At 46.1% G+C, this 14,068-nt stretch overlaps 1 protein-coding gene across 4 annotated transcripts in view; it reads right to left on the bottom strand.

Annotated features, from left to right (window-relative positions):
* LOC134969091 (lamin tail domain-containing protein 2-like) overlaps nucleotides 1-13,514 on the bottom strand; it is a 211,852-nt gene extending 198,338 nt beyond the window's left edge. The window contains exon 1 of one of the 4 annotated variants that reach the window (XM_063944798.1): nucleotides 13,213-13,514. In XM_063944798.1, the coding sequence (XP_063800868.1) occupies nucleotides 13,213-13,368 (156 nt within the window). In that variant the 5' untranslated portion in view covers nucleotides 13,369-13,514. The remainder of the gene's footprint in view (nucleotides 1-13,212) is intronic. The other 3 variants (XM_063944797.1, XM_063944795.1, XM_063944796.1) reach the window with 3 other exon arrangements.
* Nucleotides 13,515-14,068: the final 554 nt, after the last annotated feature.

The raw sequence follows: 14,068 nt of genomic DNA, 5'->3' as shown, positions 1-14,068 counted from the left end.
AGAAAACAGAGAGTTGTGGTAAATGGAGTGCATTCACAGGCAGTGGAATACCCCAGGGATCTGTACTTGGACCAGTGCTCTTTAATATCTTTATTGGTGGCATTGCAAATGGCATTAAAGGGAAAGTATGCCTTTTTGCAGATGACATAAAGGTATGTAACAGGGTACACACACCAGGTGGGGTAAAACAAATGACTGAGGATCATGGTAGACCAGTCAAGAGTGTTGCAATTACAGTTTAATGCCAAAAAATGCAAAATCATGCACTTTGGTCTCAAAAATCCAAAGGCTAAATATAGTATAAATAGCACTATACTGGAAACTACTGAGGAGGAAAGGGATCTAGGAGTCACTATTTCAGGTGACTTAAAGGCAGGTAAGCAATGTCACAAAGCAATGAGGAAGGCTAGTCAGATGCTTGGCTGCATTGGGAGAGGAATCAGCAGCAGAAAGAAGTAATAATACCACTGTATAGGTCATTGGTACGGCCTCATCTAGAATACTGTGTTCAATTCTGGAAGCCATATCTTCAAAAGGATATGAATACATTAGAGACTGAACAAAGAAGGGCAACTAAAATGGTGCATGGCCTACATCACAAAACATACCCAGAAAGACTAAGAAATCTCAATATGTATAGTTTGGAGCAGAGAAGGGAAAGGGGGACATGATAAAAGTTTTCAAATATATCAATGGTTTTAACAAAGTCCAGGAGGGAAACATTCTCCAAATGAAGAGAAGCAATAGGAAACAAGGACATGCACAGAGACTGGAAGGGGGGAAGTTCAGGGGAAATTTGAGGAAAAATTACTTCACAGAAAGGGTAGTGGACAAGTGGAATAGCCTTCCATCAGAGGTGGTAGAGGCTAAGACAGTAGAGCAATTTAAACATGCATGGGATAGACATAAGGATATCCTTACATAGAAATAAGGATCAAATAAGGTTTGAGATAAAAAAAAATATGGTACAAAAAGGGGCAGACTAGATTTTCCAAGTGATTCGTATCTGCTGTCAAAATTCTATGTTTCTATGTAACCAATTTCCAGTCAGGATAGGATAGTGTCTCAATTATCAGAGGTTAACCGGTCACTTGAGCTAAACATTGCCGAACCTCTCAGAGAGCAATAGGAGGAAAGGAGACATAGATATTTTGACTCTTAAATGCATTAAAGGAAAGCTTGATAGTGCTCATCTGCTGTGTAAAGGGTACCAATAGCTCTCCAAGTGACCTTAAGTGTTGTGTGAAAATCTTTACCTTTTGACCTCAAAGGAGGAGGCCTAAGGAGAGTGAGAAGCTAAAGGAGACGAGGGCCCTTTGGAATAGAGTCAGCCTATCCCTGCAAACCTTACATATTTAACATACAGCGGGCGGAGCTTTGCCTGTCATCCCAGCATTTATAGCACTGAGCAGGGCAGCATTAGAGGCAGGACGGGCAGAGGAAGAGTTGGATTATTCTCCTCAGCGCTAGCTGTTGTAAGGAGTTTATCTACAGTGGTGATTGAGCTGCAGTATGATTCTCCTGTTGCCTAAGGCTACGGCCACACATAGCAGCCAAGCAGGTCCCACTGAACAGGACCTGCTTGGCTGAGAGGGGGTTTTTGTGTGCACACGGATCCTGTTTTTGGCTGGGAGGGGTTTTTTGTGTGCACACGGATCCCGCAGAACAGGATACAGCCAGTGACACACGGGATTTCAATAGCACACAGTGCGGCGCAGCCACACTGTGTGAACACATACATTGATATGTATGTGTTCACCTGAAAATCCGGTTGTCCTGCCATCCGGCTCAACCGCAGCATGCTGCGGTTGGTTCCTGCGGTGGTGGGACTGCCGCACATATGTGGGCGACTGCATAGGTGCCCTTGTGCAGTCTCCTTCCGACCAAGCGGGTCCCGCTGAATTGGACCCGCTTGGCCGCTATGTGTGTCCGTAGCCTTACTGTGACTGCTGCAGCGGGGATAGCAGCTACAGTAAGTGGTAAGATCTACATAAAGAGATTATTTCTAGGGGACTGAGTACAGGACTATATGGTTGGGTTTGCATGCAATATTAACAATCTGTTTTACTCTACCTCTCTCTGTACTCTGCTATATTATCTATTTATTGAATGTCCACAAAATATATTTGTGACTTTGCATAGTCTGCTTGGAAGAGCTAATTAATACCAAGTGTCTTACTTTTAATACAACTAATTGGCGACCTGACTAACAACCGCATGCTGCTAATGAGAATTGTCATCTAATTATTTCTGTCGGCTAATTACCCTACTAAAAAGCTGCAAGGGACAATACACATATACAATAGCTTGAACTGAGCTTAATGTGTCCTTTTTGCTTGAAATACTGTTCAGTAGGGAATTGCATTATTACAATTGTTCTTTATGAAAAGAACTGATGATTCCACCGTTTAAATAGCATATTCTTAATCATGTTATTGGTATACTTATGTGTTTTACATGTTATATAGTTTATGTTGATGTACAATTGTATGTTATTAATAAATGATCAATTAACTGATACCGCTTCTCCACTGACAAGAATATCCAGGGTTATTGCATGTGAACCCGGGACTTTAGACAGTGGAAAGGGCTCATCCTTGGTCCAGTAACTCAGGAATCCAACCGTCCTAGCAAGTAGGGTTTTTTTCCCGGGAAGGTAAGGCGTAGTGAAACCAGGTCAACTTGGTTTACAGCATAGAAAGAGCCGGCAGTAGGACAGTAGGAGAAGATCTCATCTCCAAGTGCCAGGGCTATACCTGTGTGCAGTGTCATCTCTGCCACCAGTCAGAAAGGGGTCTCAGTGGGGTCACATCCTAGTTGGAGCCATCTGCAAAATCCTGGGTGCAACCCGGCATTTAAGTCTGAAAGCGGTATAACAGTACTTTTCTATTTCTATAGTTTAACTCTGATTACATTGCACTCACGTAACTAAATGTGCATACTAGACTGTACACAGCTGTACGCACCTCTGGGACTGCACCGTCCCTATGTATATGCTCAGTTTCATAGTCATCATATTACCAGCATGTACTTGCAACAGCCCTATACTAGGTATAAGAGACCACCTGAAAACAGACAGATCTCTGTATATGGACAACTCTCCATAGTCTGCAAGCTTGTGGCGGCCTCATCAATACAAAACATCCCTTTGTAGAATGAAACAAGCTAAATTAACATTTTCTAGCAGTGAGTGAAGACCGTCTGTAAAATAGCTGCTTTAAATATTTGGTAGTTGCTTGTGTTCTCAAATGACAGGTCTGCATAGTCTACCAGGGTCTTATATATAAGAGCTGGGCAATTCATATGACAATTTCCATGGACCATTCTTTTAGAATGCCAGAATTTAAAAAAATAATATTTTATATGGCCCACATCTTTGTATACAGGATAAGTATTTATCCCACATTAAAAATAATTGGTATCAAGGTAGAAATTCTAGTGGAGCAGTTATCAGATGTGTTCAAACAAGGTAATGTGCAGCACCCATGTACAACATAAGGGGGCAGTGTTTTACAAGAGGGGGGAAAAGAGAAGGTTAACTCATTGCGCTTATGTGGTAGGTTGCCACTCTACGAATGTGACTCCCAGCAGACCTAATGCAAAATTGTATTGACACAATGGGAAGCATGTATAAGCACACAGCTATTGGCCCTCATTCCGACTCGATCGCACGTTGCACTTCCTCGCAGCGGTGTGATCGGGTCTGGAATGTGCAAGCGTGGTGTGTGCATTGCGCATGCACTTCGTTGCCCGACGACAGCCGTCGCTGGTCAACGACACTGACAGCGGAGAAAGCGGTCGCAGCGGCGACCGCAAGAAGATTGACTACAGGAAAGCATTCCGGGGCATCAACTCACCATTGGAGGCCATTTTTGGGAAGTGGTAAGAAAAACACATGCGTGTCCAGGCGAACGGAGGGCGGATGTCTGATGTCAAAGCCGAGCCCATCATCGCTGGATCCGTCACACAGGGTAAGTATGTCCAGGGCTGGTCTTGATTTGTGAGAAACTTTTTTAGCATAGCAGGGCTGCACAATGCGAACGCAGCCCTGCTATACTAAAATACACACACCCCCCGCCCCCCATAGGCGGAGATTAGTTGATCGCACCAGCAGCAAAAAGTTGCTTGGTGCGATCAACTCGGAATGAGGGCCATTATTAGAAGGGGAGAGGACAGGAGTAAGTTTATTTGTCCCTATAACTACTACTTCTGTTGACTCTAGAAATTAATAAAACACTGTAACACAGATGCAAATCTTCACATTTTGGTTGCCTTAGGTGTCAAATCATTTAAAACAAGCAATGTAATGTTTTTTAAAAATATTAGAAAATAAAAAATACAACAAATATAACATTAATAACTAAAGTTATTACTAAAATCCTTTCCCTTTTGAACCAGGAATAAAACCAGAACTGCTGTAGTATTATCATAAATAACTTAAAGAGCCAAACGTCAGGACAATTGCGCTAGGTACACACTCTGCAGATTTCTCTTCAGACAAGATAATCCTTCCGATCCTCGCAGCAATTATCCGATCGATGTGACCCTATTATTAGCTCAGTGTTTACGTTCTTCATTGGATCGGGAGGTCGGGCATCTTAAATTTTAAGCAGCTCATAAGGAGTGACCTCCCGATCCGACCATTACCAGGAACGTTTTAAGGAAACACCTATACAATAATTGGGTCTATCAGCCGATATCGGCTAACCAGCCTAATAATTGTATAGGTACTGAATGAACCTAATCTTACTTATCTTAAGCTCCTTGCAACATCCCTCTATTATCAGCGCAACAATAGTAATAAGTCCTGTCTCTCAGAATGTGTCATTTAATAATCAGTATATTAGACATTACTTTGATGAGCATAGGTAGCCATCTCCTAACAGTATTATAACATGGTAATACAGAAGCCAATAAAAGAGATGAAAGTACAGCAGTGTGATACAACTGCCCTGTAACTAGTTTTACTGGGCTGTAAAATATGCAAGCAACAAAAACAAAGAAACAACTAACAAATCCAGCCGTAACTAACAAACTTTTTCTCCCGTGGAGGATCTGGTCTCAAGGCCAGGGCCGGATTAAGCCTTAGGGGGGCCCGGGGCACTTAGGACAGGGGAGCCCGGGGCAAGTAGGGGTATTAGATTGTGCATACCTCCCAACATGACCCATTCCTGGAGGGATAAATTGCTCTGCTACTGGACTTCCCTCTTAATATTACGATTGTAGTCACCTGTGTTGAACTATTTAATTGTTAAGAAAGGTATTTCAAACACAGGTGATTGCAATCATAAATTAAGAGGAAGGTCCAGGTAGAAATAATTTTGTCCCCCCGGAATGGGTGTGTTGGAAGGAATGGGTTGTGTCTATTAAATTTAAACCAATGGTGTATATTAGATTTAAACTAATAGTTTAGTAATGCCTGGGTACTGTTTATAGTTCCCCCTAATTGAGAGACAACTGCTTTATAAAGTTTTCTTGTAGTGGAACAAAGACAACTTAAACAAACTTAAAATACACATTGAAAAATATAATCTATAATTTATCTTGTCACATGCAAGAATAGCAGCAGCCTCTGTATTACTCACACACTGGGACAGGACTCAGGAGGACTACTTGGTTCTGCTGCCACAAATGAGGCAGAGCTAGTGATGTTGGTGTGCTCCAGCTGGGGGGGGGCACCTGATAGAGGGGGGCCCGGGGTACAGTATCCCCTGCGCCCCCCCTTATTCTGGCTATGCTCAAGCCCCACAATTACAAATGTATTGAATTTACAAGAAAAAGATGTCTCTCTCAGAATTAGCTCCCATTCCTCCTCCTTTCTCTCCCCGGGTAGTGAGGTAAAACCAGAGGTGTAGCGAGGGTGGCTCCAGTGGAGCGCGAGTTTCGGGCGCCGAAAAGGTTAGAGGGTGTGCTGCCGTCCGCCCTTCCCCCTCCCCATCGCGGGCAGTTGTACTGGCAGCCACAGAGCAGGAGGAGGAGAAACAGTGAGGCGCACACTGACTCGGAATTGGAGACTAGGTAGGAAACAGGGCAGGCCATAGGTGACAGCAAGAGACACTAACAGCCGGCAGATGCCAGTGCTCTGCCCGCCCTCTTAATATGTCTCACTGTCTGCTTGTAGCTGTGCAGCAGGGTTACTTCTGTCCTGCTACACCACTCTCTGCCCCCGATTCTGCAGAACCGCTTTCTGCCCCGGCTGCTGCAGCACCTCTCTCTGCTCCGGCTGCTGCAACTCTTTCTGCAGATGGCTACCCGCCATGTTAAGGGTCATAGCTGCTGTGTGTGACATCACGCAGCTGCCGCGGCCCGCTTTGTAAATGGTCCAGACGTGCCTGCATCATCCAGAACTCACCACTAAAACGAAGCATCCACACCCACAAAACACGGCGTCGATGCCCCATACCCACTCCCCACCATGTCTTAAACTGCGTTTTGCACATCAGCATCATGGACTGAAATGGCACCTAGGCCCCCAATTCAGTACAGGGGAGGGTGGCGCTAAAACATACCCTTGCTCCGGGCACCATGGCACCTAGCTACACCTCAGTGTACAACTAGGAGATTGTCATGCCCTCTTATTACAGACTTGCAGCTGTAGCTTAATAAGCAGCTTGTTACCTGGCTGGCAATCCAGAAGACTCTGGATTGGGCCAATGTAGAAGAAGCCTTCACTCTTTCCCTTATTCACCCCAGGGATCCTTAATACATTTTCTACTTGATCCTAACACATTGAAACAGCATGCAGATACATACTAAAATTTGATGTAGTATTTAAAAAACATACAAAAACCTGGAATATTGATGCTTATCTACCATTCATGTTTTCTGCTTCACATATAACATATGTATTCTCTCACTATAGAGCAGAGTGATACCTTCACTTAGCATTTTGGGAGCAGCAGAACAGAGAAGGAGCATGTTGATGATCAAAGAGGTGGTAAAATATAGATGTGGCACACTGTGCAAAATGTAAGTATCATTTCAAAGTCTAACTTCCCACCAGGGGCGTATCTACAGAGGAGGAGGACCGTGTGCAGGCTCCATCTGGGCCTCCTCCTCTCTAGCCAGCAGTGCTGTAGCTCTGGGAACTAGAGTCCATAGGGGTCCCTAGCGCTGTCCCATAGTCTAGAGCGCATGTGCAGATCTCCAGGAAAATGGCGCAGCAGCCATTTCCCCAGTGATTTTCCAACGGCGCATGAGCGGAACACCAGGAAAATGGTGCTGCGGCATTTTCCCAGTAATTTCTGAAGCGCTGCGGGACTCCGGAGGGTAAGTATTAAAAATAAAAAATAAATGAGTGCAGGGTGTGCGGTGTGGGCCCCCGCTGCACACACTGTACCCATTATAAATATGCCAGTGCTTCACACCCATACTTTACCTATAACCACCATCTCAATGCTGAGAAATACAGACAGGTACTTATCCATCATGCAATACCATCAAAGATAGCAAAGGAGAGAGTTGTCAGAGGGGATCATAAAGAAACTTATAGACAAGAATGTTAAATGTAAAGGCTGAAAGACTATCTCCAAGCAACTTGATGTTGCTGTTCCTACAGTTGCAAATATTATTAAGAAGTTTAAAAGCTGAACTCAGGGTCATGCTACTGTACCTCAGTGTCTGATCGCACCATCTGACACTTTTTGAGCTAATGATCTCCATGGGAGAAGACCTAGAAGGACTCCATTTAAAAAAAAAACCACATATATATATATATATATATATATATATATATATATAAATGCAAGATTGGAACGCACACACCTTCAGCAGTATTGGTAGGGTGCTCGGTCACAAGTAACATCCAGATATTGTGAAACAGTCCACATAAACCAGCACACCTTAGTAGCAGCAAACAGTTTACTGAATTTTCATTTTAAAGTGCAGCGTGCAAACATTGGTGCATATAGCTATACAAAGCAGATACTTAGCAGCTCAGTGCATTATGGCAGCTCCAACAGCTGTTTCGGTGCAGCAGCACCTTCGTCAGGGAAAAGCCAGTAGTATACTGTTTGCTGCTACTAAGGTGTGCTGGATTATGTGGACTATTTCACAATATACATATATATATATATATAAAGCCAGACTGGAATTTGATAAAATGCATATTGACAAGCCAGATAAGGAGAAGGCTCGGCTATGTTTAAGGGTTTCTTTGCTGTGCCGGGTACAGGGTGCCTTGAATCTGTGCAGGGCACAATGAAATCTCAGGACTATCACGGCATTCTGGAGCTAGACATACTGCTTAGTGTCAGAAAGCTCTGTCTTAGTAACAGATCAGGAGTCCTCCAACAGGATAATGGGGGTCATTCCGAGTTGATCGCTTGCTGACGATTTTCGCAGCGCAGCGATCAGGTGAAAAAATGGCATTTATGCGCATGCGTATGGGCCGCAATGCGCATGCGCAACATATGGGTACAAAGCTCTTTGTGGTTGTGCTCAGGTTCTAGCTAAGTTTTCCTTCGCACTGACGGCCGCAAGAAGATTGACAGAAAGGGGGCAGATCTGGGTGTCAACTGACCGTTTTCAGGGAGTGTTTGCAAAAACGCAGGTGTGTCTGAAAAAACGCAGGCGTGGCTGGGTTCGCTGGGCGGGTGTATGACGTCAAATCCTGACACAAATAGGCTGAAGTGATCGCAAGCGCTGAGTAGGTTCAGAGCTACTCAGAAACTGCACAAACTGTTTTTGCAGAGCTCGGCTGCACATGCGTTCGCACTTCTGGGCAAACTACCTGTTGGCAGGTACAGAGCTCCCACTGAGATCTATAGAAATTGCATGATTGCAGTGAATGCCTGAACAGGTTGTGCAACAAAATATTAGGTTAAGGATCCCATTTTTTGTGTCTATGCCGTATTCCAGCGTGCATCCGTCCGCCCACTTAGTAAGTAAAGTTGGGGGTCCGGGCAGTCGATGGCGCGATTCTTGCTGAATTTCATCATCATAGCCACGCCCCCTGCAGTATAATGCCGGTAATATCAGCATTACAGAGTAGGGGCATGGCTTAAATGATGCACCACTGTAACCACATGTGGCGTCAGTGGCTGGTGAGGCACTGCAGCCATAATGTCCGCTGAATCATACTGATCACCCCTACCGCCGCCGAGCCAGAACTCTGTAATTTACTAAGAATTTGTATTCCCAATCACTGCCGACATTAGCCAAACACTGCTGGGAAAGCATAGAATTCGTAAAAAAATGGAGCTTTCAAATAGACCTGCTTTTTGCTGGCGTGTCCCTAGTAACCACGCCTCCGTTCCACCTCTGCCCTGCACCATTCCGCCTCCGCCCCTCTGTGCATCATGGCCCCGCCCCTCTGCTGAACCAACCTGGCTGCTCTCTCACGGAGAGAGTAGCCACGATGTCGGCAAGTATGATGCAAAGTCTGATAAATATTACATATAGAATAAACAATGGTGAATGCTTATTCTAGCTTTTTTTTTGTATTGCGTTATCATTCTAGTGCTCTTTGTTTGGTGTATACACTTCCAGTATGTGTGAAAATTTTTTTTTTTTTTTTCAATAAGAAGTTTTGGGGGAAAAACAAAAACAAACAATGAGGAATGCCAATTACTTTTGTCACTAAAGTTATTTCAGAGAAAAATATGGGTTCTTAATTTTTTTCATGTAAGGGTACCAAGAAAATTGTCCATGACTGCATATATATGTACAATCCATTTTATTCTTGTGTAATGTTTTAAAAATCTTGTCAGAAGCACATTTATCACACCTCCCAACTGTCCCTTTTACAGCGGAACAGTCCCGAAATTCAGACACTGCTCCGCTGTCCCTATCGTGGGTCACAGTGTCTGCGGGCGAGGGGGAGAATGGGACGGTTGGGTGAGCCTTTGGTTATCGCTGCTCCCCTGCACAGCAAAACAGCAGGGGATCCTTAAAAAGATGCCTAAGCAGTGCAGGGAGGTAAGCTTGGGGGCTGCCCAGCTTATCAGGGGCACTAGGCACACCCCAAACTGATCAAAATGGGGGACGTGCCACAAGGCCACACCATCCCACACAAGGCTTTGCACCAGTACAGACAAAGGCTTTTTCAGGTGGCGTCCATATTTTAGCTGCTAAATTGTTAGGAGGCATGCATTTATTGGTTTTATATATAGTGATCCATAAACATTTATCTAATACAAATTATATGTATTGCTTTGCAAATCTTGGATGTACAAATAACACAAAGGGTCTGTCATGGACTACCCAGATAGAAAATGACTGAGCAGGGCCGGCCCAAGCTTATTTTTTTTAGTAAGCAAAAATCTATTTGATGGGATAAAAGGGGTGTGATCTTACGAGAAAGGGGTGTGGCTACACAATTGTACTCCCCGTGGTACAGGGTGATAGTGGGTGACAGGGAGATAATGGGTGACTGAGGCAGGGTGACATTGAGATAGTGGATGACTGATGTCCCCAGTGCAGATACACATGTCCCCACAGTGCCAGCTATGCCCCCAGTGCAGATACACATGTCCCCACAGTGCCAGCTATGCCCCCAGTGCAGATACACATATCCCCACAGTGCCAGATATGCCCCCAGTGCAGACACACATATCCCAACAGTGCCAGCTATGCCCCCAGTGCAGATACACATATCCCCACAGTGCCAGCTATGCCCCCAGTGCAGATACACATGTCCCCACAGTGCCAGCTATGCCCCCAGTGCAGATACACATATCCCAACAGTGCCAGCTATGCCCCCAGTGCAGATACACATGTCCCCACAGTGCCAGCTATGCCCCCAGTGCCAGATACACATGCCCCCACAGTGCCAGCTATGCCCCCAGTGCAGATACACATGTCCCCACAGTGCCAGCTATGCCCCCAGTGCAGATACACATGTCCCAACAGTGCCAGCTATGCCCCCAGTGCAGATACACATGTCCCCACAGTGCCAGCTATGCCCCCAGTGCAGATACACAAATCCCCACAGTGCCAGCTATGCCCCCAGTGCAGATACACAAATCCCCACAGTGCCAGCTATGCCCCCAGTGCAGATACACATGTCCCCACAGTGCCAGATATCCTCCCTGTGCAGATACACATGTCCCCACAGTGCCAGATATCCTCCCTGTGCAGATACACATATCCCCACAGTGCCAGATATACCCCCAGTGCTGCTACACATGCCCCTACAGTGCCAGATATGCCCCCAGTGCTGCTACACATGCCCCCACAGTGCCAGATATGCCCCCAGTGCTGATACATGTCCCCACAGTGCCTTCCACAGCGCCAGATATGCCCCCAGTGCTGATACATGCCCCCACAGTGCCTCCCACAGTGCCAGATATGCCCCCACAGCGCCAGATATGTCAGATATGTCCCCAGTGCTGATACATGTCACTGTGACTCACTCTCTACAGCAGCGCCCTCTACGGCCCGGCGCTCAATGCGGCTGCGTAGCCCGCGTATGCGTCGGGCCGGCCCTGTGACTGAGAGCAAGAGATAGGTTTCCTAAAAGACGTATATGAAGAACATGCCCTTACTGTTCAAAGCAAATGCTTATCCATCACATGCTATCACTGTTTCACCTGTCCAATACACAAAATGTACATATGACCAACTTATAAATGAACGCACGACACCCAGCAGGGCTCCCAACAGAAATCTGTGATTACCTGAGAGTCATATATTCTGCAGTAAATAGCTACATGATCAAATCATACCTCCCAACATGACCCTCTCCAGGAGGGACAGAATGCTCTGCTCCTGGACTTCCCTCTTAATGTAGGATTGCCATCACCTGTGCTGAAACACCTTTCTTATCCATTAACCTGTTCAAAACAGGTGCCAGCAATCATAAATTAAAAGTCCAGAAGCAGAGCATTCTGTCCCTCCTGGAGAGCGTCACGTTAGGAGGTATGTCAAATATCTGCTATCAGTAGCGGATCTTGCCACGGGCAAGCAGGACTTTTGCCCGGGGCGCCGCCTTCCGGAGGGCGCCACACCATGGCAAGATCTGCCACTGTGCCCCCAGCAGTGCCTCCCGCTGGTCCCCCGCTGCGAAGGGAACCAGACGCTACGTGTCTAGTTTCCCTTCGTGGAGAGCACCTTTGCTGTGCGGTGCGCGATGACGTCATCGCGCACCGCATAGCATTGTGGCACAGACGCTAGTGGTCATAATTGACCTCTAGTGTCTATGCTGTGATATGGGAGAAACGTCATGACTGACGTCTCTCCCATAGATCGGAGGAGAGGAGAGGAGAAGAGCGGCGCCGGTGGAGGTCTGCAGCACTCTGGAATCAGGAGCGGGGATCGTAAGTATAAATTTTTATTTTTTGTTTCTTTCAGCGGCGCTTCAAGGGGGAAAAATAGGGGCATAACTGACCACGCCCCCATATGAACCCATGCCCCTATATTTTTTGCCCAGGGCGCCACAAGGGCAAGAACCGGCCCTGTCTGCTATTCCTGTTAATCTAACCACAATATGTGGCTGAATTCTAGGAAACTAAGAATTCCAAATTATATGGTTCTGTCAGCAAAATTGGACTTATCTGAAGAAACTGGGGCGTGCCACTAGCTTTATCCACATAAATCACCTTGTGTACAAATATTGGGGGTCATTCCGAGTTGATCGCTTGCTGCCGTTGTTCGCTGCGTAGCGATCAGTGAAAAAATGGCTAATCTGCGCATGCGTGTGCGCCACAATGCGCACGCGCGTCGTATGGATACAAAGTCCATTGCACTGGTTCTAGCGACGATTCCATTCGCACAGCCGGCCGCAATGAGATTGACAGAAAGAGGGCATTTCTGTGTGTCAACTGACCGTTTTCAGGGAGTGCTTAGAAAAAATGCAGGCGTGGCAGAAAAAAGGCAGGCGTGGCTGGGCGTTCGCTGGGCGGGTGGGTGACGTCAAAAGACATCCCTCCGTCGTTAAAATCAATGCACATGAAGAGTAACTACAGGGCTACTCTTGTTTTGGACAAAACCATTTTGGAGACGCTCTGCTGCACAAGCGTTCGCACTTCTGCAAAGCTAAAATACACTCCCCAGTGGGCGGCGACAATGCGTTTGCACGGCTGCTAAAAATTGTTAGCGAGCGATCAACTCGGAATGACCCCCATTGTCCTGGAGATTGCTAAATCACATGCTTATAACAGGTCAGATAACTTTTAGGCTTTGGTTAAAAAAAAAAAATGATTAGCTTGATTAAAATATATTCAGATTTTTTTTTTAAATTATCATTATTAATTCAGAATAGGGAGCATGTACCTGTCTGCTGTAGTAGGGGAATCCATTCTTCTGTCCCTTGTTCATGGCAGCTGTAAGATGTACAACTCTGTTGATGTTACCATAGCAACAAGGCCCATAGTCCAGCCTGTTCAGAAACAGGGATCTGTCACAACTGAAAAGCAGGAAATGTCTCATTCACTAAAGAAACACAAGTCATTCTTCTCTCTGTTATGTGATACTACAGCTGAAAGTAAAACCTTTTCTCTAACGTCCTAGTGGATGCTGGGACTCCGTCAGGACCATGGGGAATAGCGGGCTCCGCAGGAGACAGGGCACATCTAAAAAAGCTTTTAGGTCACATGGTGCGTACTGGCTCCTCCCCCTATGACCCTCCTCCAAGCCTCAGTTAGGTTTTTGTGCCCGTCCGAGAGGGTGCAATCTAGGTGGCTCTCCTAAAGAGCTGTTTAGAAAAGTTTTTTTTTAGGTTTCAATCTCAGTGATTCCTGCTGGCAACAGGATCACTGCATCGAGGGACTTAGGGGAGAGATTTCCAACTCACCTGCGTGCAGGATGGATTGGAGTCTTAGGCTACTGGACACTTAGCTCCAGAGGGAGTCGGAACACAGGTCAGCCTGGGGTTCGTCCCGGAGCCGCGCCGCCGATCCCCCTTACAGACGCTGAAGAGACGGCAGAACGGAGGTCCGGAAAGCAGGCGGCAGAAGACTCCTCAGTCTTCTTGAAGGTAGCGCACAGCACGGCAGCTGTGCGCCATTGTTGTCACACGGCTCACTGACTCAGTCACGGAGGGTGCAGGGCGCTGCTGGGGGCGCCCTGGGCAGCAATATAATTACCTTTAGTGGCAAAATAAATACATCACATATAGCCATTAAGGCTA

The sequence above is a fragment of the Pseudophryne corroboree genome, chromosome 11, assembly GCF_028390025.1.
Source record: "Pseudophryne corroboree isolate aPseCor3 chromosome 11, aPseCor3.hap2, whole genome shotgun sequence".
Taxonomy (NCBI): domain Eukaryota; kingdom Metazoa; phylum Chordata; class Amphibia; order Anura; family Myobatrachidae; genus Pseudophryne; species Pseudophryne corroboree.
This window is presented reverse-complemented; position numbering and strand designations above follow the sequence as displayed.